At 40.9% G+C, this 22,517-nt stretch overlaps 2 protein-coding genes across 2 annotated transcripts; both read left to right on the top strand.

Moving 5' to 3' along the window:
• The first annotated feature begins 11 nt into the window (after positions 1 to 11).
• On the top strand, positions 12 to 15,517 carry LOC134186177 (pre-mRNA-splicing factor 38A-like). The gene is made up of 8 exons (XM_062654096.1): positions 12 to 150; positions 254 to 413; positions 5,166 to 5,287; positions 5,342 to 5,427; positions 5,618 to 5,659; positions 14,745 to 14,807; positions 14,864 to 14,985; positions 15,050 to 15,517. The coding sequence occupies exons 1-8, from the start codon at positions 21 to 23 to the stop codon at positions 15,333 to 15,335; spliced, it is 1,011 nt and encodes a 336-aa protein (XP_062510080.1). The 5' UTR covers positions 12 to 20; the 3' UTR covers positions 15,336 to 15,517.
• Positions 15,518 to 15,530: 13 nt separating this feature from the next.
• Positions 15,531 to 22,398, top strand: LOC134186176 (arylsulfatase B-like). The gene is made up of 3 exons (XM_062654094.1): positions 15,531 to 15,755; positions 20,661 to 20,933; positions 21,094 to 22,398. The coding sequence occupies exons 1-3, from the start codon at positions 15,651 to 15,653 to the stop codon at positions 22,243 to 22,245; spliced, it is 1,530 nt and encodes a 509-aa protein (XP_062510078.1). The 5' UTR covers positions 15,531 to 15,650; the 3' UTR covers positions 22,246 to 22,398.
• Positions 22,399 to 22,517: the final 119 nt, after the last annotated feature.

Here is a 22,517-nt window from a genome sequence, read left to right as displayed (position 1 = left end):
GCGCACATAGACGTCTCAACATGGCGAACCGTACGATGAAGTATGCTCATTCTGTGAAAGGAACGAATCCTCAGTATCTAGTTGAGAAGATTATAAGATCACGAATCTATGAGAGCAAGTACTGGAAAGAACACTGTTTTGCTCTAACAGGTGGGTTTGAGTTAATTTAGATTTCAGGTTGTACACACTGTACACGTGCACCTTGCAATATTGCTGTGAAGATTTGGTTTGTACGTGTTAATCGTTTGTGCAGCTGAATTGCTGGTTGACAAGGCGTTAGAATTGGATCATATTGGCGGTGTGTATGGTGGCAGTATTCAGCCGACGCCTTTCATATGTTTAGCACAAAAGATGCTGCAGATACAACCAGACAAAGATATTGTTATTGAATTCATCAAGAACGAAGATTACAAGTCAGTCGTAAGTTAGCATAGACATTGGTGCTTGCCATAGCTAATAGTAAATGGTGGTAGCATACAATAACAACAACAACAGCAATAATAATAATAATAATAATAATAATAATAGGTTTGCTTCCGGTACTTGTAATAGACTTTACAAACCAGACTGATCTGGTTGAGCATGACATAATATCACTTCATGGTTTGGGGGTTCAAACCCCAGTGACGACAGTAAATTATGAAACTTGTCTGTCTTTCTTTCTCATGTTTCTCTAGCTTTATCCATGAGACTATGACTCGTTTCAGTCGTTGGGGAGTTTCTGTGGTCTTGCGAACGGTCCGTTGACGATGACGTTCAGTGCTTTCCTGGTGGTCATTGATATCCATTAGGCGTGCTGTCCATGAGTTTATGGTCACTGTAATGCCTGCAATCTATATTGAATTGGCTAGTCATTGATCGCCGTGTGGACTACACAGAAACATTTACCCTTTTGGACTCACCTGCCGGGTTGGTGGGCGCCAAGATGGGGGTAAAGACCCCACTTGCCAATCATGGAGGGGCATAATGACACATATAACCGCCTGTGGACATGAAAGAGACCTACGGATGGCTAAAGGCAGCGAATGTTCCTGCTGCAACTGAGGGACTGGTTGTTCCTGCTCAAGACCAAGCTCTTCGGACTCGGTACTATGAGTGCATGATTCTACATTGTGCAGTGTAGGCCTGGAAACAGTCCGCCACATTGTGGCAGGCTGCAGTGCTCTGGCACCGATGGACTACACTGATTGACACAATCAGGTGGCCTTCATCATTCACTGGAATGTTTGTCGAATTTTGGGGTTCCAGTGGAGAGCAGATGGTACCGGCATCATCCTGATAGGCTTGTGGAGACGGATGACATTACTATGATGTGGGATACCACCATCCCCACTGCCAAGAAGATCAAAGCCAATCGTCCAGACATCTGTCTCAGAAATAAGAAGACAAGCACTTGTCTTCTTATTGGTATCAGCTGTCCTGCTGATGGCAACATTGGCAAGAAACATGCTGAGAAGTAGGCGAAGTACAGCGACTTGCGAGTGGAGATAAGCTGCATGTGGCATTGTTGAACACTGGTGGTTCTGGTGGTCTTGGGAGCTTTGGGCACAGTGCACGCAGGTATTGCACAGTGGCTGGACATTATTCCAGGTCATCACAACCTGCAGCACTTACAGAAAACAGTGCTTCTGGTGGTTCCGGTGGTCTTGGGAGCTTTGGACACAGTGCATGCAGGTATTGCACGGTGGCTGGACATTATTCCAGGTCATCACAACCTGCAGCACTACAGAAAACAGTGCTTCTGGGATCTACTTGGATCCTTCGTAAAGTCATGTGTTCTTTCTAGACAGCCGTGATGGTCTAAGTACTTCTGAAGCAGGGTTTGCTTCCAGTACTTGTAATAGACATTACAAACCAGACTGATCTGGTTGAACACGACACATACTATAATAGTAGTAATGATAGCAGTGGCTTAGTGGTTAGCGACAATGGCTACCACTCCATGGTTTGGGGGTTCAGACCCCAGTGACAACAGCAAATTTGAAAATTGTCTGTCTTCTTTCTCACGTTTCTCTAGCTTTTTCCATGAGACTATGATTTGTTTCAGCTGTTGGAGAGTTTCTGTGGTCTGGCGAATCTGTTAACGTTCGGCGCTTTTATGGTGGTCATTGATATCCACTAGGTGTGCTGTTTTGAGTTTGCCGTCATCGTAATGCCTGCAATCTATATCGAATTGGCTAGTCATTGATCACCATGTGGACTACACAGAAACATGTACCCTGCTGGGCTTACCTGCCGGGTTGGTGGGTGCCCAGATGGGGTAAAGACCTCACTTGGCTGGCATAACGACACCTAGTAACAAAAAATTAACATCATCAATTGTCTGGAACCAGGTCAAGTTTACAAGTATTTGAGTGTGGATGAGAGTAGCGGTATCCAGCACAGCACTATACGGGAGACGTTCTGTTGTGAGTACTCTTGTAGAGTGAAGATGGTTCTCCTGATCGAGTTGTACGGTCGGAACAAGATTCTGGCCATCAACGGGTTTGCACTGCCGGTTCTCACGTACGGTATTGGTGTCATTCATTAGTGGACTATCAACTAAATCAACGGACCTGGAAACTTCTCCCTATGCATGGTGTCCACTATCCTGCGGCAGATGTTGACCGGCTGTATGCTTTGTGCACTTATTGCGGTCGAGGATTACAACAGATTGAGTTTGCATATCAGTCTTGTATTGTGGGGCTGGACTGTTGCCTTTTTAGCGGCTTTGATCTCTTCATGCAAATGGTACAGGAGTGTGATGCTAGGAGGTCTTCTCATTCGATCTGACGCATGGCTTGTCAGTTTACTGCACAGCTGCAGGGGAGTCTGGCTAGGGACAACAAGTTGCAAAGCCTGCATAGAAGTGGGACCATCCTGTGTGATGGTGTCTTTGAGCAAGCGCCTCAGACAGATGTGAAACATTTCACATGTGCAGCAGTTCTCTTTGTGTACAGTCCTGGAGCAGAAACCTATGCACGGTCAGTATCACCGTTTCACTGAGAAACCACCTATGGACATGAAAGAAACCTACAGATGGCTGAAGTCATCGAATCTTCCTGCTGCAACCGAGGAACTAGTTGTTGCTGTTCAAGATCAAGCTCTTTGGACTCGGTATTATGAGTGTAACATTCTGCATCGAGATGTCATTCCCACTTGCCGCTTGTGCAGTGCAGACCAGGAGACAGTCGACCACATTGTGGCAGGCTGTAATGCCTTGGCACTGATGGACTACACTGATCGACACAATCAAGTTGCCTCCATTATCCACTATGACTGGGACATTTGTTGTCATTTTGGAGTTCCAGTGGAGAGCAGATGGTACCCGCATCATCCTGAAAGGCTTGTGGAGATGGACGAAATCACTGTGATGTGGGATATAGCCATCCCTACTGCTAGGAAGATCGGTGTCAGTCGTCCAGACATCTGTTTTAGAAATAAGAAGACTAACACTTGTCTTCTTATTGATATCAGCTTAGGAAACAGGCTGAGAATTTGACGAAGTACAGCGATTTATGGGTGGAGGTAAGCTGCATGTGGCAGTGTCGGACACTGGGAGGTCCAGTGGTGTTGGGAGCATTGGGCACAGTGCACGCAGGCATTGCACGTTGGCTGGACAAAATCTCAGGTCATCGCAACCTGCAGCACTTACAGAAATTAGTGCTTTTGGATTCAGTCAGATGCTGCGTAAAGTGATGTCTTCTGTTTAGACAGCCTAAATCCTTTCTCTGCTGTTGAGATGACACTTGCATTAGGTTTCTGTAGCATGATTGTCTAAGCATCTCTGAGGCAGGGTTTGCTTCCGGTGCTTAGGAGAGACCTTACAAACCAGACTGATCTGGTTGATCACAACATACATGTATTAGTATTAGCTTAGTACTACCATATTTTCGCGCATTTAGCTGCATGCCGGTATGAGTGGGGATTACCAGAAACTTGCTTGTCGGACTCTGGTAATGATACCATCATGCCGGTATAGCACGAGGGAGTGCCAGTAATGGCGAGGAATCAACTACACATGCATGGTATTTCTACTGCACATGCTCTGTAATTCAATTCGATGGCAGACATTGATCTGCTAAAGAATGCAGCTTCTCCCAAAGCCCAGCTAGAAGAGAGAGAAGTTGAACGGCCAGAAGGTATCGAAAACGGATTTTGCAGTGTGACATAAAGTCATAGACAATCTATTAGCGGTAAGCAAGTATGACCAGCTTGGTGGAAACAAATGAAAGTCGTCAGAGAATGTGGAGTGTCTCATCAGTGATGACATGCCTTCTAACAGATGAACAGTTTGAACAAGCAGAAGAACACACAGGGCTGACGGATCAGGAAGAGGAGGAAGCCAATGAAGAAGAGAAGGACGAAGACAGAAAAATCAAACATTATGGGGTTGATTATATACTACATCTAGATGAGACAAGTATATGTCTTAGGGGCGCGTTTCCACTAGCGCTTAAACCGGTTTAACTAGCAGTTTAAGCTAAACTGGTTTAAGAATTGACCTGTTTCCACCTGCACTAAACCAGTTATATTTTAAACCGAAAACGCTTTCCTAAATCTACTTCAAAGTAGGTTTAGTGGGTAGTTAACTAAAGGAAAACTACGGAAAGAAAGAAGACGGTGTCCTTGGTCATCATCATGCAAATTCCTACTAGCAGATGCTGAATCAGTGATAACCAACAGTTGCTCTGACTCGGCGACAGAGCAGCCCAATACTTCAAAATAAGGCGTTCATACATGGTTTGTTTTGCACATCCTGGATGTGCAAGTTCCTAGTGGAAACAGTCACTTTCTTGAACTGGTTTAGTTTTAAACGCGTTTAAGCTAAACTAGTTTATGGTGCAGCTAGTGGAAACACAGCCCTAGTGTTTACTTATGTTAGTTAGATCAATATCTAAAAACGGATGCAGCATATACCTATGGGTCCTGTCTATAGGGAGGTTGGTCAAATCATCTCTTTTTTCCGGCATGCCAGGATACCCCGGGGTATACCAGCACCCTGGTAATCCCTGGCTTAAATCGGCATGCAGCTAGATGGGCATAAATACCATAATATTATAATTATCTGCACATAGCAACATTTATACTAGTGTATTTAGCCTATGTAACTTGCTTACGTATATTATTATGACCAAGTGCTGTTAAAAGTTTTGACTTCTTTTCTTACACAATATCTGTTCTAGGTATGTTCGGGCTCTTGGTGCATTCTACATGCGTTTAACTGGAACAGCCACTGATTGTTATAAGTATCTGGAGCTACTCTATAATGACTATCGGAAGATGAAGCGAAAAACAAGAGCAGGAAGTTAGGCACAAGGCTGTGACTTGTAGAGAGATTTTAATTTTGGCTTTTTTGAAGAGTTTGAGTTGGTACATGTGGATGAGTTCGTTGATGATTTGCTTCATGGTGAAAGGTCATGTGACATTATTCTTCCTCGAATTCAGGTATATAATTATAGAATCATAAGGGCACTGTCCAGATTGTGAAGGTTTGGTACTGTACCACCATTTGCATTTTGCAAATGGCTCATTTGTTGGCTTACATTACAAATGGAAGGAACTTGATGAGCTGTGGGATGTCAATCTGGACTGTTAACATTATTAATGATGTAATGTGATTCATGCTTGTTATTAGAATCGACATGTGTTGGAGGAGACAGAACAGTTGGAACCAAGAGTAAGATGTGTTGGCTGTGTTACATGTTTGTACATGAATGTATTACGTAGTTTTTTAGTTTGCGGTATCAGTACAGTGAAAGTTCAGCATTAATCAAATTGTAATTTTAGTTTATTTGAGAATAAAGTTTGTGGTCATGTTCTATTTTAACTTATGCAGAAACGGTTGCATTCCTAAACAATGGATTATTACACGTGTTTGTTACATTTGCATACTTTTGCCTAATTAATATGGCAATGTCTTTTTATGATCTGTAATACTAATTCTGCACTTTAGATCTGGTCATCGGTCAGGAGATTTTGAATTTTTTAAATTTTGTTTTGGTTTCACACACCCACACATCTGCATTGTATTTGTAGATGCACGGAACTGACAGTATGCTGCAGCAAGAATTTAGAATGGCTCACATGCTTTGCATCTGCACAAAAGGGTTCCTCTTTCAAAAACATCTGAAAACTATTGGTAGTGTGTTTTGGACTTCATAGGCTTTGTCTATCTATCTACTAGCTCACTGACCTGTTCTCAGCACTGACAGATTAGATTATTAGTTGCTAGTTAATTAATGTATTCTTGTATGCATTCATGAAGTATATCTGATTCATAGAATTAACAGATACGGACAGAATTCTCATAAAGTTAATTTATTGAACGTTGTATGCAAATTTATATTGTTGCATGAGTATTTTGTTTTGAGAATTTATCATTAAGTATATCTCGTTCACATGCCTTTTACTCGGACAGAATTCTCATGAAAAATTTTGTTCAGAGTTAGTTCAATGATATCCTGTTCCGAGATCGATTATCTCAAAGTAGAATATATGTTGTTACAGATCTTGTTCTTTGCCCGTGCTGATTGTATTATTGATTGTTCATCAGTTTGAAACTCGTTAGTATGAGCTGTTTCAATTGAGAAGAAAATGGGAGCCCGTTCTCTGCCTGGGCTGATTTGATTATTATTGATTGTTAGTTTATATTCCGTTGAAGACACATAAAATTGTAACCGAGTGTCCCATCCGAAATATCCCTTTCAGAAATATATATCTTGGCAGTATATCCTGTTGAAGACAAACGATAATTTACATAACCAAGTGCCTCGTTTCAAGACATTAGCAGGGAGTTTTCCGTCTTGAATTAGCTTACTTTTCGCTCTCCGAAAACATCGAAGACAAATGGAAATCATCAATGTTAGAATTGAGTGTTGTCTTTCAAACTCACCATCAAACTGTATCTCTGAACGGACGACGATATGTGGATCTATCTATTGCTATGTCACAGACTGATGATCATCATGTATGTTTCCAATATTGAGGAGACTCTACATGATACTTTCCCTCAACTGCAACACCATATTTTGAAATGGATACATAGAGGATGGTCGAGGGTATCAAGTATCTTGGCTTGATATTGGCTAGTATATGGGTTCTGTGTGAATGCCTTCCGGCAAGACTCGCCGTTTGTCATAATATGCACTGAGATCGAGTTTATCTTGCAGATACGTCTTCATACATTCTCTCACCATTCAGAAGCCTCAATTTTGTGCATGGTTGTTTCGACCTTGGAAAGTTGAGACGTAGGGCCACCAGGTGATATTGTTGTGCTTTTTGGCTCATTCCTTTGGTGGAGGCTTTGTTCTTTTGACTGTCTCCATTGTCCACATTATAGCATTTGCTGCAGAGGGCAATGGCCCGCGATCCAACTCTAGTTTGAATAGGCCAGGCGTGCAGTGCAGTTGCTCCATCAGTTCCAAGCCAGCCATTCTTGGCGACGACTCTGAAAGTCTTGTACCAGTTCTGGTTGCACTGGTTTGTCTAGGGTCTTGGTAGATAGAGTCATGTACAGACTGTCAGTGTCATCTGGATCAACTCAAATTGTTGACGATCCACGTACTTATCAAGGAAGTCGTAGTAGAACTTGAGCATCCTCAGTGTGGCGAGTTGGTACACTGCGATGCCCACTTGGAAGGGGCAAGGGCAGGGCACGTCTGGTCATGATCCGAGGTTTTCACGATTGGAGCTCGTAGGCATCGCCAATTTCCTTGTCCCCTGAGGCGTTGAACCAGGCGCTTTCATGGCTCAATAAACGACGTTTTCGTCTTTGGTGTAGGTGGCTTTGGTCTGGCGTTCCAGTGCTTTGATGAGTTTGTCGTAGGCACTGTTACCAGACAGCTTGAACACTTCTGTCAATAGTAGGGCCTTTCTCTATTCACATCTCTGGTGCCTCTCGCCTCGGTGACCTGTTTCACAAACCACTTGAATATCTTCTTGGCGTTTTAGTCAATCGTGCGATATATGGCAGTGACCTCTAGCCTGTGTTCGATGTACCATCGGAATATGGGAGCATACAGGAGGATCTTGTTGGCAGACATGGTGCTGAGTAGCTTTTTCTTTGTCATGCGTTTTTTGCCCGTGCGTTGTAGATAGTCCAACATGTCTTGAGGGACGTCGGCTTCATCCACCTCTTAATTGAGGAATAGGGGACAGATCTCTGCAAATTTATCGGGAAGGTGCGATGGGAGTCAGATGTCAATCTCTGCGAAACCAAACCATTTCCCTGCGGGTAGTTTGCTAATGAGTGGTTTGACACGCTGGGGTTTGTCGTAGTGTCAGACTTCCCCTGGTCTGCAGGGTATTTCACTGGACATTGTCCAGAGGTATAGGGCATTGGCATCGAATCCCACACTTTTTTGACAAAGGCGTGCGTTGTCGTATTGATGGGATCTGATGGACTTGACTTCGACCTCGTGATACCTCGTGAACACCAGACTGGACCGCCAGTGACCGCGTTTTTCAGCATGTCATAGGCCTCGCTGTTGGGTGCAAAGATGTTGGTGCTTTGTGTTGTTGATGAGTGCTTTGGAGTAGAAACTGTATGGACATGCCCAGAAGCGAGAAGGCGTCTTTCAAAATGTTGACCCCATACTGATGATAAAAGTTCTCATCTTGGTGAGTGCTTCTACAAAGTGTTTGACGTTTGAGATCGTACTATTGCAACCAATCGATAATGGTGGTCATCTCTCGTTCTCGGAATGTACGCTTGCATGATTTCCATTCTTTGAGGGTGAGTAGTTACCGGTGTTTTTAGTTTTGAGTACTAATATGAGTAGTCAGGTAGTCCAGGGTATTGCAGTTTGTTGGGACTGTTGAACAACTTGTAGGGGAACTAGCTTTTCTGCAGTTGACAGTCATAGGCTTTGACCCATTTGTCGTACTCGGCCCTAGGTAGTTCAATACGTCTCGGAATCGGAATTGGGGTCAGTAGGAACATGGTCTGGTTGGCCCATTTGGCCACCTTGACCTTGTTGGCTGTGTCGGTGATCTTACTAACAAGTGCTCTCGGACGAGGTTCATATCGTATTTTCCACAATTGAACCCTAGCACTGGGACTTGGTCGCAACTCTCTTGGATTCGATTTTTTGTTTGGTGGGCAGATACTAGATATTGTTGACGAACAACTTCTCGTATATGTTCTGCTTGTCTCTGGAGCTCATTGATAAAGTCTGCAACGAGTTGTTTGGGGTCAGCGTTGCATAGATGGGTGGAGGGTTGTAGCGTATCGCCTGTAGAGACCGAGATAGGTGTGTGTTCGGTCTCGAGATTTAGTGTCGTTGTGGGTGTGCGGTCATGTCTCTTGTCGAGATAGGCTTTGAAGTCATACACGATAGTGTGTGGATACTCTTTGTTTTGGTTCTGGGATTGGGAAATGTTTGGCGGCTTGGCTCATCTTGCATTCTCACATGACCATAGATCGAATCTGGCGTCTCGAATGGTTTGGTCTCGTGCAAGTGTTTCTTCTTCGTACAAACATTTGTCGAGTTGATGTTTGGGACATCTGTGCCAGCAGCAGCCGTGGAATTGGAATATGGTTCGACCGGCCATCCCATTGACGCCTGCAATCCAGCACTCACTGTCATGGCTGCATTGGGTGTGATGGATGTGTCCGCCACGCTTTCGACTCTCGTACTCGAGCCAACGAGTGGCGATTTTGCTCGCATTTTGTTTAGGGTAGAATGCTTTCTTGTAGGTCGACTGTAGTTTGTCTACCTTGTCACCTGGGCAGATGATTTTCGTGATGCCTTGGTTACACCAATTTGCGTGTCGTTGAAGATGGAAGACTTTGTAAGATTGAGAGCAATGCCCTCACACGTAGAGACCAGCTATCTTCTTGATATCTTTGATGTAGAAGGCATGCTGTTTGAAAATTCTTATGGTTATCGTGTTGGGATAGTGGGCGTGTTGTCGTGTCAGTTGCCACACTTGCTCGGTTGGCTGGTACATTCGAATACCTAACTTGAAATGTTTTTCGATAGTGTTGAGATTTTCTACACTATTTCCAGATCAAATTTGTTCATAGTCATTTCAAATTCGCGTTTTGTCAATTCAAATTCATACCTGTACTTTGTCAGTTCAAATTCATACGTTGTCAGTTTAAGTTCATACTTTGTCATTTCAAATTGGCATTATGTCAAATTAAATTTCTTCACAGTCTTTTCAAATTTGTCATTTTTTATTTCAAATGTATTCACAGTCATTTCGAATTGGTGAACTGTCAATTCAAAGTCATTCACATGCAGTCATTTCAAATCTGTCATGAGTCATTTTAAATTTGCTGTGTCGTGGTAATTATTGTGAAGATTGATGTCGATTGTACTGCTCCTATGTACATGTAGTTTGGTTAGTATTTTCAACTTGGATGTGCGTTAAGCTATTGAGCAAACTCCTCACGTAGTTTACTAATTAGACTATTCGCGAAGGCAGTCTCAAGAAGACAGGCTTTCTGTAAACACCCCATCGGGCACAGTCCGCACATGTAGATGTCAAATGACGAAAGAAATTGCTAAAGAAGCGGTTGAATCAACTTTAGATTCACTGCTAGTTGTCTGTTGTTTAGTCAAAGGCTCTGGCCAACCTTTATGTAATATGGACAGTTGTGATCTTTCTCTTGGAAATTGATATATGAGATGACTTAATTAGCTTGGTGTTATGTTTCATTATGTACTGTAATGCTAGAACATCATTTGTGTGATGCAGTGTATTTGCTCAGTTTACAGAATAGAGTGTACCTACGTCCGGTTTCAATCTATTGTGATCAATCAGTAAATCTATTGTGGTCAATCAGTAAATTGAAGTTGTGTGTATAGTTGACATAGACTAGATGTATGCGTCAGTAGGGAATTTGAAATGACTCTTGACAGATTTGAAATGACTGTGAATGAATTTGAATTGACAGTTGACCAATTTGAAATGACTGTGAATGAATTTGAAATGACAAATGACCAATTTAAATGACTGTATGAATTTGATTTGACATAATGCCAATTTGACTTATGAACTTGACCTGACAACGTATGAATTTGACCTGACAAAGTACAAATTCGAATTGACATAATGTGATTTTGGAGTGACTATGAATGAATTTCATCTGGAAATTGTGTAGATTGGTTTTGGGTACATCGAGGCTTTGCTTATTGTAGAATGATGTAGAGCAAGACAGCGAAATAACATAGGTTGTCATTCCCCATGTCCAGATCAATGAGGCCCTTCTTCTGGCACTGCCATTTGGGTAGGGATCTTGTGTCGAGTAGGGCTTCTTGTGTCTATAAATCGTACAAACACCTACTTTGGTGTTGGGATGATCTATTTTGTTTGTGGTGAGTCGGTTTTCTTCTTGTTTGGATATCCAGTCGCGGGCTTGTTGGAACCAATTCATTCTCTTGCTGCTGGATAGATTTTGCTAAACAACATCACTCTACCACCTTTGATATTTTGAATTTGATAGGTGTAGGAGTGGTTGAGGTAGAATGCCGTCTGAGTGTGGGGTGTCAGATTCTCCATCATTCCTTCGGTAAGACTACCTTTACACCTTGAAAGAATTGGAAGGTCACTCGTTCTCGTTGACCTTCTAGTTTGTTCTCTTTTTTGACCTCTTCGTGAAATTTTTGCAATTCGACTTACCTGCGCAGGGTTGGTCGACGACTCCGGGCAGTGCCGAATATCACCCAGTTTGACAGCGTGTTGACTTTGTCTCTTATCTACATGTCTCTGGCTTTGCAAGAGTTCTGCTATGTGCAGTCGAGTCTCGAGCCCGATGTCTTTGACCTGCTTTTGTAGATCTCTGCTCGTTGTTAAACCAACAGGTTTCGAGGATGACTCTCTGATCACATTGAGTTGCTGAAACATGATCAGACAATTACGTGATTATATAATAGACTAGATTATTTGTCTAATAGGGTGCAATTTCGTATCACTCCAACAGGCAACGCACACAATTCTGTGGCAATATGCTATAAATGCTATTTGTCTAAAGGCGCAACTTTCTTAATAGACAGTAGGCGCACAATTCAGCGGCTATATACTGTAGATGCTGTTTTTTTGGCTAATTGGGTGCAATTTTCACATATGAGTACCCAGTGGGCGCGATCAAATTGCCAACCATTTCCAGTAATATATGTGGCATCACAAATAATACCACCTGACCCTCTCCCATATTCTTGCAGACTCGAGGGGCCGAGCAGCCCTGAAGGTGTGTGAAGATCCGAAGAGGATGCGAAAATATGGGGGGGGATCAGGTGGTATCATTTGTGAAGCAAAGTTGGTGGCGCTGCGACTCCTCTTTTTTGGACATCCTTTTTGACTTACCAATACACACCCAGACAGGCACCTCTTCTTTATTGTTAGTTACTATCGCATTCATCAGTTTGAAACTCGTTAGTGTGATCTGTTTCACTTGAGAAGAAAATGAGATCTTGTTCTTCGCCCGGGCTGATTAGATTATTGATTGTTAGTTTATATCCTGTTGAAGACAAATCAAATGTGACCGAGTGCCCCGTTTTGAAAATCTTGTTCAGAATATATATCCAGGCAGCATATCCCGTTGAAGACAAATGATAATTGCGTCCCATTCTGAGAAATTAGCAGCTCGTTTTCATCTTGAATTAGCTCACTGTTTGCTCTCCGAAAACTTTGGAGACAAATGGAAATGTAACCAAGTGTCTCGTTTCGAGAAATTAGCAGCAATGATCATGTATCTGGGCAGCAGAAACTGGGAAGTCACGTGTTACTTACCTGTATATATCATGCAATCAAGGTCTTGTCTCGCAGCCATTTGACAATCTCATTGGACATCGTCACTTTGAAGATGTTGCTGCCATTGCGGTGAACGGGCATATCAAATGGGGTAGCTATTCGACGCACGTACAGGGTAAACCAAGATAGGCGTATATTTTGAAGACTCGGATATACTAAAATATCTTGCCTTTTCGACATTGGCTGCAATAAGCAACACGCTCCACACGTATCATCATGACGTCAGGAACAGGCATTTTAAATTTGGTGGGGATCGGATGTGCTGTTTCAGGGAAATTTGTGTGCGAGTGGAGGCGAGTTTGATCGGCAGGAAATTTGGCGTGCGCAAGCTAATTTTGGTGGAGATCAGGGTCACCATTGTTGAGAACCGCTTTTACAGACAAATGTACATACAGACGCTTCTCCTTTATATATATATATATATATATATATATATATATATATATATATATATATATATATATATATATGTAGCTAATGGAAAGAAACATTTTTTTGTTTTGTGTACATCTAAAGTGTACAGTGAGACGCAATTGATCACAAGCTGTGAGAATTGTCCAGCAATTTAATTTCTAGCTTGTGTTTTGCAGATTTTGTACTTTGCAGAATGCTGACTATCTAATTGGTGCTAAAAATTAAAGTATTGTTAAAGTGCAGTAACGTTATTAGTTTAATTGGAAATGAAATACATTACATACTGATTTAGACTCTTGTTTTGGTTTATGTGCATCATAGCCATTGCTTTACTACTCAAGTAGGAGTTTTAACCTTTTTTGTTGTTTAGTGACATCATTAGTTGGGGTGGTACAGTAGTAGTGGCTCTAGGTCTCACAAATGTCATTATATTACTACTGATAATGTGCTCTCTGTCTGTGCAGAGAGCCACCTTCATCCTTAGATCAGAAACTATTATGTTTTACTTTATACTAACATTGATGTTGACACTCTGGCTCTTAAGTTTGCTGTTGTGTGGACTTAATTGGTTTCATTGTCAACTATACTATGTTTAAAGATATATCATATAAGATGAAATAGTGGCGGGGAATTTATTTTGGCGGATTGGCGGATTTTTCAGCGAGCACCAGTATAAAATCTGCCATTAATTTTGCCACCGGGATATGCCGACGTTATCACACACGTGATTAGGGATCTTGGTGATGTGGCCACAAAGTGGTAACCCTTGCTTGCCATCTGTTGTGTCTAGACCTTGTCTAACAGGAAGGTTAGACATGAGAATAAGGTCATGAAGCTATGGATGAAGCAGGACAGTCATGAGTGATATGTTCTTTCTGCTGACACGGCAAGTCTTCATCAATACAGTAGTTGGAGACCAGTAGTTTAGCTATGAAGATGTGATGGCCACAAACACAGCTGTAGTGGGTGGGGAATATCATACATATACGGTATCAATTATCCAACAATGATGTCCAACCACCAAAATAAAATCCACCAATATGATTTCTCTGTCAATTTTTAGCAAACCGCCAAAATATATTCCCGCCAATATGTCATCTTATATGGTATATACCATGAATCTCACTAAAAGGAAATATGCCATGTTTTTATTGAAAGGAATATATAGGTGTAGTCTCGCGTAGCCAGACCCTTCCCGCTTACATCCTTTTGGCAAGCAGGATGTTGGCGGGAAGGGTCTGGCTTTGCGAGACTAAGAAAGGTGTATGAGTGCGTTATATGTGATGCTCAGTGCAGTTGTATTACATGTAAGTATAAAGGTAGGCATCTAAGACAGCAGTTGTATTCATAATTGGTACCTTTTTGTCAAACTGACATAACATAACAATTAAGAACAATTTGTTACCTATTGTAAATTTCAAATCAGATATTATTGATCTCGTAATTTTATTTATGATTTGTGATTGATAAGTCATCTGCACCAGACTCTTTTGAGGTGGGTCATTGTTAATAGTATTGAGTTAGTTCAGTTGAAGTAGAGTACTGAAAACTATTATGATTTGTGCACACTGGAATCATCTGTATTGTAGGTTTCCGCATTAGAAGATGATCTAGACATTGATTCTGAAGAGGATGAAGAAGAAGTGCAACAGGTTGAGTCTATTTATGACCAGTCAGTGGCAGTTAAAAGTGATGTGTTCTCTGTTAGGAAATTAGTCATAAACGATCTCCTTCTCCTGCTGAACGAAGGCACAGAGACAGAGATAGGGGAAGAGATGGGAGGAGACGACATCATCACAGCAGAAGTGATTCACCCAGACAGCATCGAAGGTGTTGTGTTTGCCACATACTCATGATTGTCATTAGTCTAGATTTTTGTTGAAAATTGTTTTAGGCATTACAGTCGATCTCCTTCACCCTATTTTAGAAGACGACGAAGTCGGTCATATTCTGGAGATAGAAGAAGGCATCACAGTGAGAGACATCGCAGAAGTCGTCATCATAGATCTAGATCTAGATCTCAGTCACGATCACGTTCTCCTCAAGAAAGAAGGGAGAGAAGGGGAGAAAAGGAGAAGAAAAAGAAAAAGAAGGCCAAAGATAGCAAAGATGAAGATGAAGAATTAAAGCAAGCTAATCAGCTGCGAGCGAAACTTGGAATAAAACCTCTTAGGAGTTGACAGTTGGTGCAGCAGATGTGAACATGTGTTTAAGCATGTACGTAATTTACTAGCTGTACATATAGAGACCTTGATTTCTGGCATAGTATACTTTACAGCTGTATGTGTAGTTGTACAGTACGTACTGTAGTGTTTGTCGTTTTCACTGTTTTTTTTATATTAAACCAAGTATCACAGTGTAATCTGTGCAGTAGATGCAAATGTTGTACTGTGTCTCAGAGTAGCTAGTCTATCCGGGAACGACGGCGGAACTAGGACTGGGCCAAGTAGTCTTATTTCAGAGTGTGTAGTACGTACTGCAGAGCGTATATCGCCATGACTTCGATGAAACTGATGATGCAAATTCTATTTCACTGCGCAAACGTTAGAGCGGCAGCAACGGGAAAGCCCAACATTGTCTTCATTGTTGCGGATGACTTGGTAGGTATGAGCAAACGAAATTTACAGTAGTAAACATTTAATGTTTGTTTGAAATCATTCGTTTTTTATGCTTGCTAATATTATGTCTCATAGTAAAGTTTAGCCAGTACTTCGCTATCGTTGTTATCCGCAGTCTACCTCTAATTAGCTAAGCTTACAACACTACAGAATTATCTAGGTGGGCAGTGACGCAGAAACAGCGTACTAAGCCCCTGAAACACTAACTCTAAAGCCCCTGAAACTCTGACTCTAAAGCGCCTGAACTGTAACCCTGAGCGCCTAACTAGGCCCCCTGAAACCCTCACACGTGTCACCCTAACGTACGTTAGCGGCAGTCTAATCCCTGACTTTTTGTTCTTGTCATGGTCAATATGAATTATGCATATGAAAGTTTTGTTTGACTACCCGAGTTTTTTAATTTTAACGTTTGTTACTCAGGAGCAGGTGTGTGTGTGTGTGTGTGTGTGTGTGTGTGTGTGTGTGTGTGTGTGTGTGTGTGTGTGTGTGTGTGTGTGTGGTGTGGTGTGGTGTGGTGTGGTGTGTGTGTGTGTGTGTGTGTGTGTGTGTGTGTGTGTGTGTGTGTGTGTGTGTGTGTGTGTGTGAATGCTTGCGTGCATGCTTGCGGGTGGGAGTGCAGGTAGGAGTGCAGGGGCTTGCATGCATGCATGCGTGCGTGTGCACGTGCATGCATGTGTGTGTGTGTGTGTGTGTGTGTGTGTGTGTGTGTGTGTGTGTGTGTGTGTGTGTGTGTGTTTGTGTGTGTTTGTAATGTTGTTGACAGTATTCACCGCCAGTACGTTCTACATTCAATCGAATTCAGCTTGCCATCTTCATCACGTGATCTTAGTGAGATCTGGTAAAGAAATTTCTCTTCGTTATTCCCCCAACGTCCAAAATGTTTGAAAACCAAGGAAATCAGTCTAGGAGAACCTCCACCAGTGTGTCTTTCTTTGCTGTACTTCTCTATCTTCGTTTCTTCTGTCTATCTGTCTGTCTGTCTGTCTGTCTGTATTGGAGAAAAATTCTACAAAGATGCAATGTTAAAGTTGTCCTCAGAAAACTTCCAAAACTGTTACCTAATCATGGTGATTTAGATAGATTATCTGACTTTAATTTGACATTCAAGGCCATGCAAGTCCATTAGTTAATCTATGACTTTGTTGTTTGCAAGGACTGGTTTGCTTTTACAATTTCCTGACATATGTACAAGTAGAGTCTATTTGAGAATAAAGTATCTGTCTGTCTGTCTGTTTGTCTGTGTTTCTGTTGAATACATATATTTTTAAATTTATGCTAAAATACAATGGCAAATAGCTAACTAAAAGTTACTAACACTAATAAGTCTAGCTAAGATTACTCAAGGACCACATCGGTGTTAAACACAATAAGAATTAAAAGTGTTAAATCATGCTAGGTAAGTATTTGTTATATAATATGTAGCAATGTTCGCTAGCTTAATTGTCTCTGATGACTTTGCAGTTGCATTTATCAGGAGTGTCACTGATATTGCAGTTATTCATTTGGTCTTGAACTTACCTGTATTTTCCTTGCCTTCTTCACTTCATGCCTTTTCAGCCATGCAATTTCATAAGGAACTTTTTTGCTTGATACTCTAATGCCCAAAATGCTCCAAGACCAAAGGAATTACTGATTGTGCTACTCCTTACTTCCTGAAGTTCACTCTTATACTGTTTGTCTGTGTGCCTGCCTGTGTGCTTACCTGTGTGCCTGCCTGTGTGCTTACCTGTGTGCCTGCCTATGTGCCTGCCTGCCTGTCTGTGTGTCTGTCTTTTTTCTATTTTCAACATGCATCGATACTACCTTCAAAGTGTCACTATAAACACAAATGACTGCTAGATGTATGCAAAAATGAAATTAAATGTGCAATTGCAGATTCAGCATGGTAAGGGCATTGATAACAGAAACGCTCAGCAGTTATGTTTTAACATAAAAGTAAGAAAGCATACCCACACAGCCAAAATTCTGTTGTTTGATATATATGCATTTTGACATCACGATGTACATGTATGATCCATACAGGTCTGAAACTTCTAGAGGAAAATGGCAATTTCCCAAACATGACAGTTGGTTTAGAGAAAGGTTCTGAGGTTAGATTTAGTGTTTGAGTCAGGCCTGCTAATTCTTGACACCACTGTAGTACAAGGGCCAGTTCTTAGAAATGCAATCTGTGACAGATGTTTAAAGCAAATTGTTTAGTTCTAGAACAGGCCACCTGGTTATACTAAAATTGGTCAAGTTCCAGATCGACATATACTACGTGCATGTTCTCTCTAAATGCTTGGCTTTAATGTTCTGGCTTTAATGCAATGTTCTGGACAAGTGCATGCATGATACTGTATCAATGTCTTATACTAATTTACTGCAATGCATATGGCAGACATCAGTATTTGTTTCACCAAAGTTTTAACAAATTTAAGTTACGCAGTAATTTCAACTGCAAGCAAAGAAATTGCAAGCTATTAATTGCCACAACCATATAAACACAAAACAGTTACAACAAAGCCACATACTATATTACAGACAAAACCTGCACTATATTGTAGTGCAATCCATTTCAATTTATGCTGTCTTCAATGTTTGGAGTTTCTTTACTGTCTCACAAAATTTCTGTGTAATTCATTATACAAGAGTAACAATGATAAACCATGCTCCTCAAGCTACGTTCACTCATGCACACATCATTACAGAAACAGTTCAGCTTACTGTAGATTTTCATAGCGATTTTAAAATGCTTAAGGTCATTAAGGGAGCTGACTAAATGGAACTCTTACAGTCAAGCTTTAGCTGTATGGTCCACAAACTCAAATGGGGCAACTGTGATCAAACTATATAGCAGTACTGAATGCCATAATTGACAAACCACCAAGCTGGAGTGCAGAAAGAGATACACACACTCAACTACTTAATTAAGCTACTAACCAAACTACGTACAAGACTAAAAACACTTGTGAGGTTAGACAAAAGGACTGCCTTGAATAACAATTGATGCTATGTTGTTGTTGAAAATCAACAGTAAGCTCGTATTGTCCACATCATGTAGCTACCATATATACGGTTATTTCTGTGGTCTTAAATTACTGCGATTTGGGAATTGAGACAAAAATTTTAGTTAGTGCAAATTAAATTTTTGCATTTCAACCAGAAAGAGAGTTACTAGCTGGTACACACATGTACATGTTAGAATAGTGACTTCCTGGGACTCCGAGGAAAGGCCTCAATATATGCTAATTTTGTTTGTGCGCTCCATGATTTCTTTGCAGACATATCATGATTGCAGAAATAACCATGATTGCAGAAATAACCGGTTATTTAACCTGAAGCACGCATGCGCTAGTTACTATGTAGTATATATTTCTTGGAAAGTGTTTACAAGCAAACACAGAAGTCCAAATTCACTGAATGTCCACCTAACGCTGATTCTTGTCACAATGTCCACCCTACTTTGAATGACTTAGCTACTGGTAACTTTCAAATTAACTAAAGAGTTGCAGTTGCAAAAGCACATTAAATCTGTTATATCTTTTGCCAACATTTTCTTTGTTATTTGATGCCTAACCTTCTTTGTTATTTGATGCCTAACCTCTACCATTTGGTTTCCACCATAAAGCAATATTAAACCAGAAGAACCAGAAGCAAACCTGAACTTCTGTTTGTTTACTTACGAAACTTATAATTACTTCTGTTCTTCTCTTTTTTTGGTTTCTTTTCTTGGAGATCTGACTTAATCCTCTTGCTGCACTCATTACTGCCACTTAAACTATAGGCCGTCTAAAGAATTTATAAACACTTTGAATGATCATAAATACAATGTTTATTAAGAGATCGACATCCACACTTTATAATCCAAGAAACAAGTGTAGAATCTTTTGAGTCATCGCAAGTGTTTTAAGTGATGACCATTCTAATCTAAATGCAGATCTAGACATAATCATTTAAAGTACACTAGTGTATATATACACATCTTCTGGGACAACCTGTATAACAGGCCACGAAAATATAATTCAGCAATGAGCCATAAGAAATGGGACTCTGTAAAGTCACAAAAATTGGCAAGTAACTACTTAAAATATATAGGAGTGAACTAACGTCTGGTCTGTGGGCTATGTTTGTGGGGACTGGCTATGTCTTGTCACGCTTCAGGAATGTGCCATGCCTACTGTGTGGCCCAATCAAGAAGCAGTATTTCCTTTGTGTCGCACATGGCAACCACAGACAATGGACAAACAGTCAATCAGATGCACGAAATGTTCATGAAAGAGTTTTTTTACCAGAACAGTGTAATCATGTTTGGGATTGCCAGGTCTTGTTGGAAATAAACAACAGAATTTACCTGTCGACCACAGACAACGAGAAATCAATTGCTTTCTTGGTTTACAGCATTTGTACGGGGAATGTCCCATATGTGCTAGCTCTCCTTATTGTACTTAAATTTGTTAACTACAGACATTATACAGACTTTGCGGTCACACAATACAACAGTCGCTATGTAGGATTTTAAATAGATTTTACAAGTAGTGTGCTTCAATGGAAATTGCAACTAAATTCGTAGTTTTCCATAAGACTCCTATCGTGGCTTTTAGAAGGCTCACAGCTGTGGAAGCGAGGGTATAAAGACAGCTTTAATTACTAAAACTGGAGTAGCCAAAACAGTCAAATGCTACAATATTAATGTCAAATTCATATTCCTATTGTATGATAGTTAATGTTTGAAAATATATTATCTTGACAGACAAACATACAGACAGCTGAGGTGTCTTTTATTGATATTCATTGTATTAGTCACAACTAAAGTAATCACCATCTTAATATTGCACCTTTCTTTGTATACTAGCTTATGACTTGTCTGTGCAGGTGATGTTATAGTAAATTTATGCTTGTATGCAGGGATGGAATGATGTTAGTTTTCATGGATCAAATCAGATACCAACACCTGCAATTGATGAACTGGCAAAAGATGGCGTAATGTTGAACAATTACTATGTGCAACCAATATGCACTCCTACCAGAAGCTGTTTCATGACAGGACGTTATCCAATTCACACAGGCATGCAATCTGGAGTAATTATGGGTCAAAATCCATATGGTCTTGGTCTGGATGAGAAGCTGTTGCCACAATATCTAAAACAGCTAGGATATGCGACACATGGTATAGGGAAGGTAAAGAGACCTGTTATACAGATGCTTGTTGTGAATGTATTAGATTGTTTGTACATATTGTGCATGGTGTAGATACTGACAGTATCGTGTGTTCTATTAGTGCTAGGTAAATGATTTTCATAAGTCTTCAATAGGTAAACTATGTCGTGTTCTCATTTAGTGGCATCTTGGATTTTTTGAAGTTGAATATACACCAACATATCGAGGGTTTGACAGTTACTTCGGATATTGGACTGGCAAAGAAGATTATTATACACACATTGATGATGAAGGCCATGGTTACATTGGTTATGATTTACGCGATAATATGGAAGTTGCTGAGAACTACAATGGAAGTTACAATACTGAACTGTTTACAAGAAAGGCTATTGATGTAATAGCGAAGCAAGACCCAAATCAACCATTCTTTCTCTATTTTGCCCATGAAGCTGTACATAGTGCAAACCCATCAGACCCTCTACAGGCACCACAGCATATTATCGATCAGTTCAAGCACATTGAAAATAAACAGCGTCAAATTTTTGCTGCTATGGTGACTAGTCTTGACCAATCTGTTCAAAACATTACCAGTGCTCTAAAAATACACAGGCTGTGGAATAATACTATTGTAGTGTTTACAACTGACAATGGTGGTCCAGCATATTTTGATCTCAACATTGCAAATAATTTACCACTGCGAGGACGCAAGGCGCAGTTGTGGGAGGGTGGAGTTCGTGGTTCCGCTTGTATTTACTCACCACTGATAGAAAATAGACGTGTTTCCATGGATATGATGCATGCCACAGACTGGTTGCCCACATTTGTTCATTTGGCTGGAGGTGATGCTAATGAAATGAAGCAAAAAGACAAGGCTTTGGATGGCTATAATGTGTGGGAGACAATCTCTAAAGGCATACCTTCTCCGAGGAATGAAGTTCTTCATAACATTGTAGGAAAAGAAGGAGCACTTAGAGTTGGAGACTACAAACTGCTTGTTCACGTGCACAATAGCTCATGGTATCCTCTTCCTACTGCCAGTATTTCAAGCTCAGGAGAAGGCATAGTCAGTTGCCATCGCTCTGCTAATGCCACAGAATGTCACTCTGAAATGTCTCCTTGTCTCTACAACATTCATTTAGATCCTTGTGAATACAACAATGTGGCAGCTATGATGCCATCAAAAGTGCAAGAATTAATGGAGAAGCTTAAAGACTACAATGCTACTGCTGTTCCACCTCGCAACAAACCAGTAGATCCACAGTCAAATCCAAAACTGCATAATGGTGTGTGGTCGCCTTGGAGAACCAATGGCACAATAGACGTAGAGGCATGAGTAACTAACTACTTGGTGCTAAGTGTATTTGTTGGATTTTGTTACTGCGTACTTTGCTAGACGTCAAGCTGATAGATAGTAGACATACAGTTGTACATGCAGTTGTGCAAATACATGTACTAATGGCAACACCTCTAGAAATTAATTTATTCACAAACGAAATAGTTACTTTGCCACAAGACTGACCACATCTTACAAGTGAGGTCATGACACTGGGGGGAAGGCGGGAAGAGTACATAGTACGTCACCTTACGTGATGTTATCCGGGAACA

This window comes from Corticium candelabrum, chromosome 10, assembly GCF_963422355.1.
Source record: "Corticium candelabrum chromosome 10, ooCorCand1.1, whole genome shotgun sequence".
In the NCBI taxonomy this organism is placed as follows: Eukaryota; Metazoa; Porifera; class Homoscleromorpha; order Homosclerophorida; family Plakinidae; genus Corticium; species Corticium candelabrum.
This window is presented reverse-complemented; position numbering and strand designations above follow the sequence as displayed.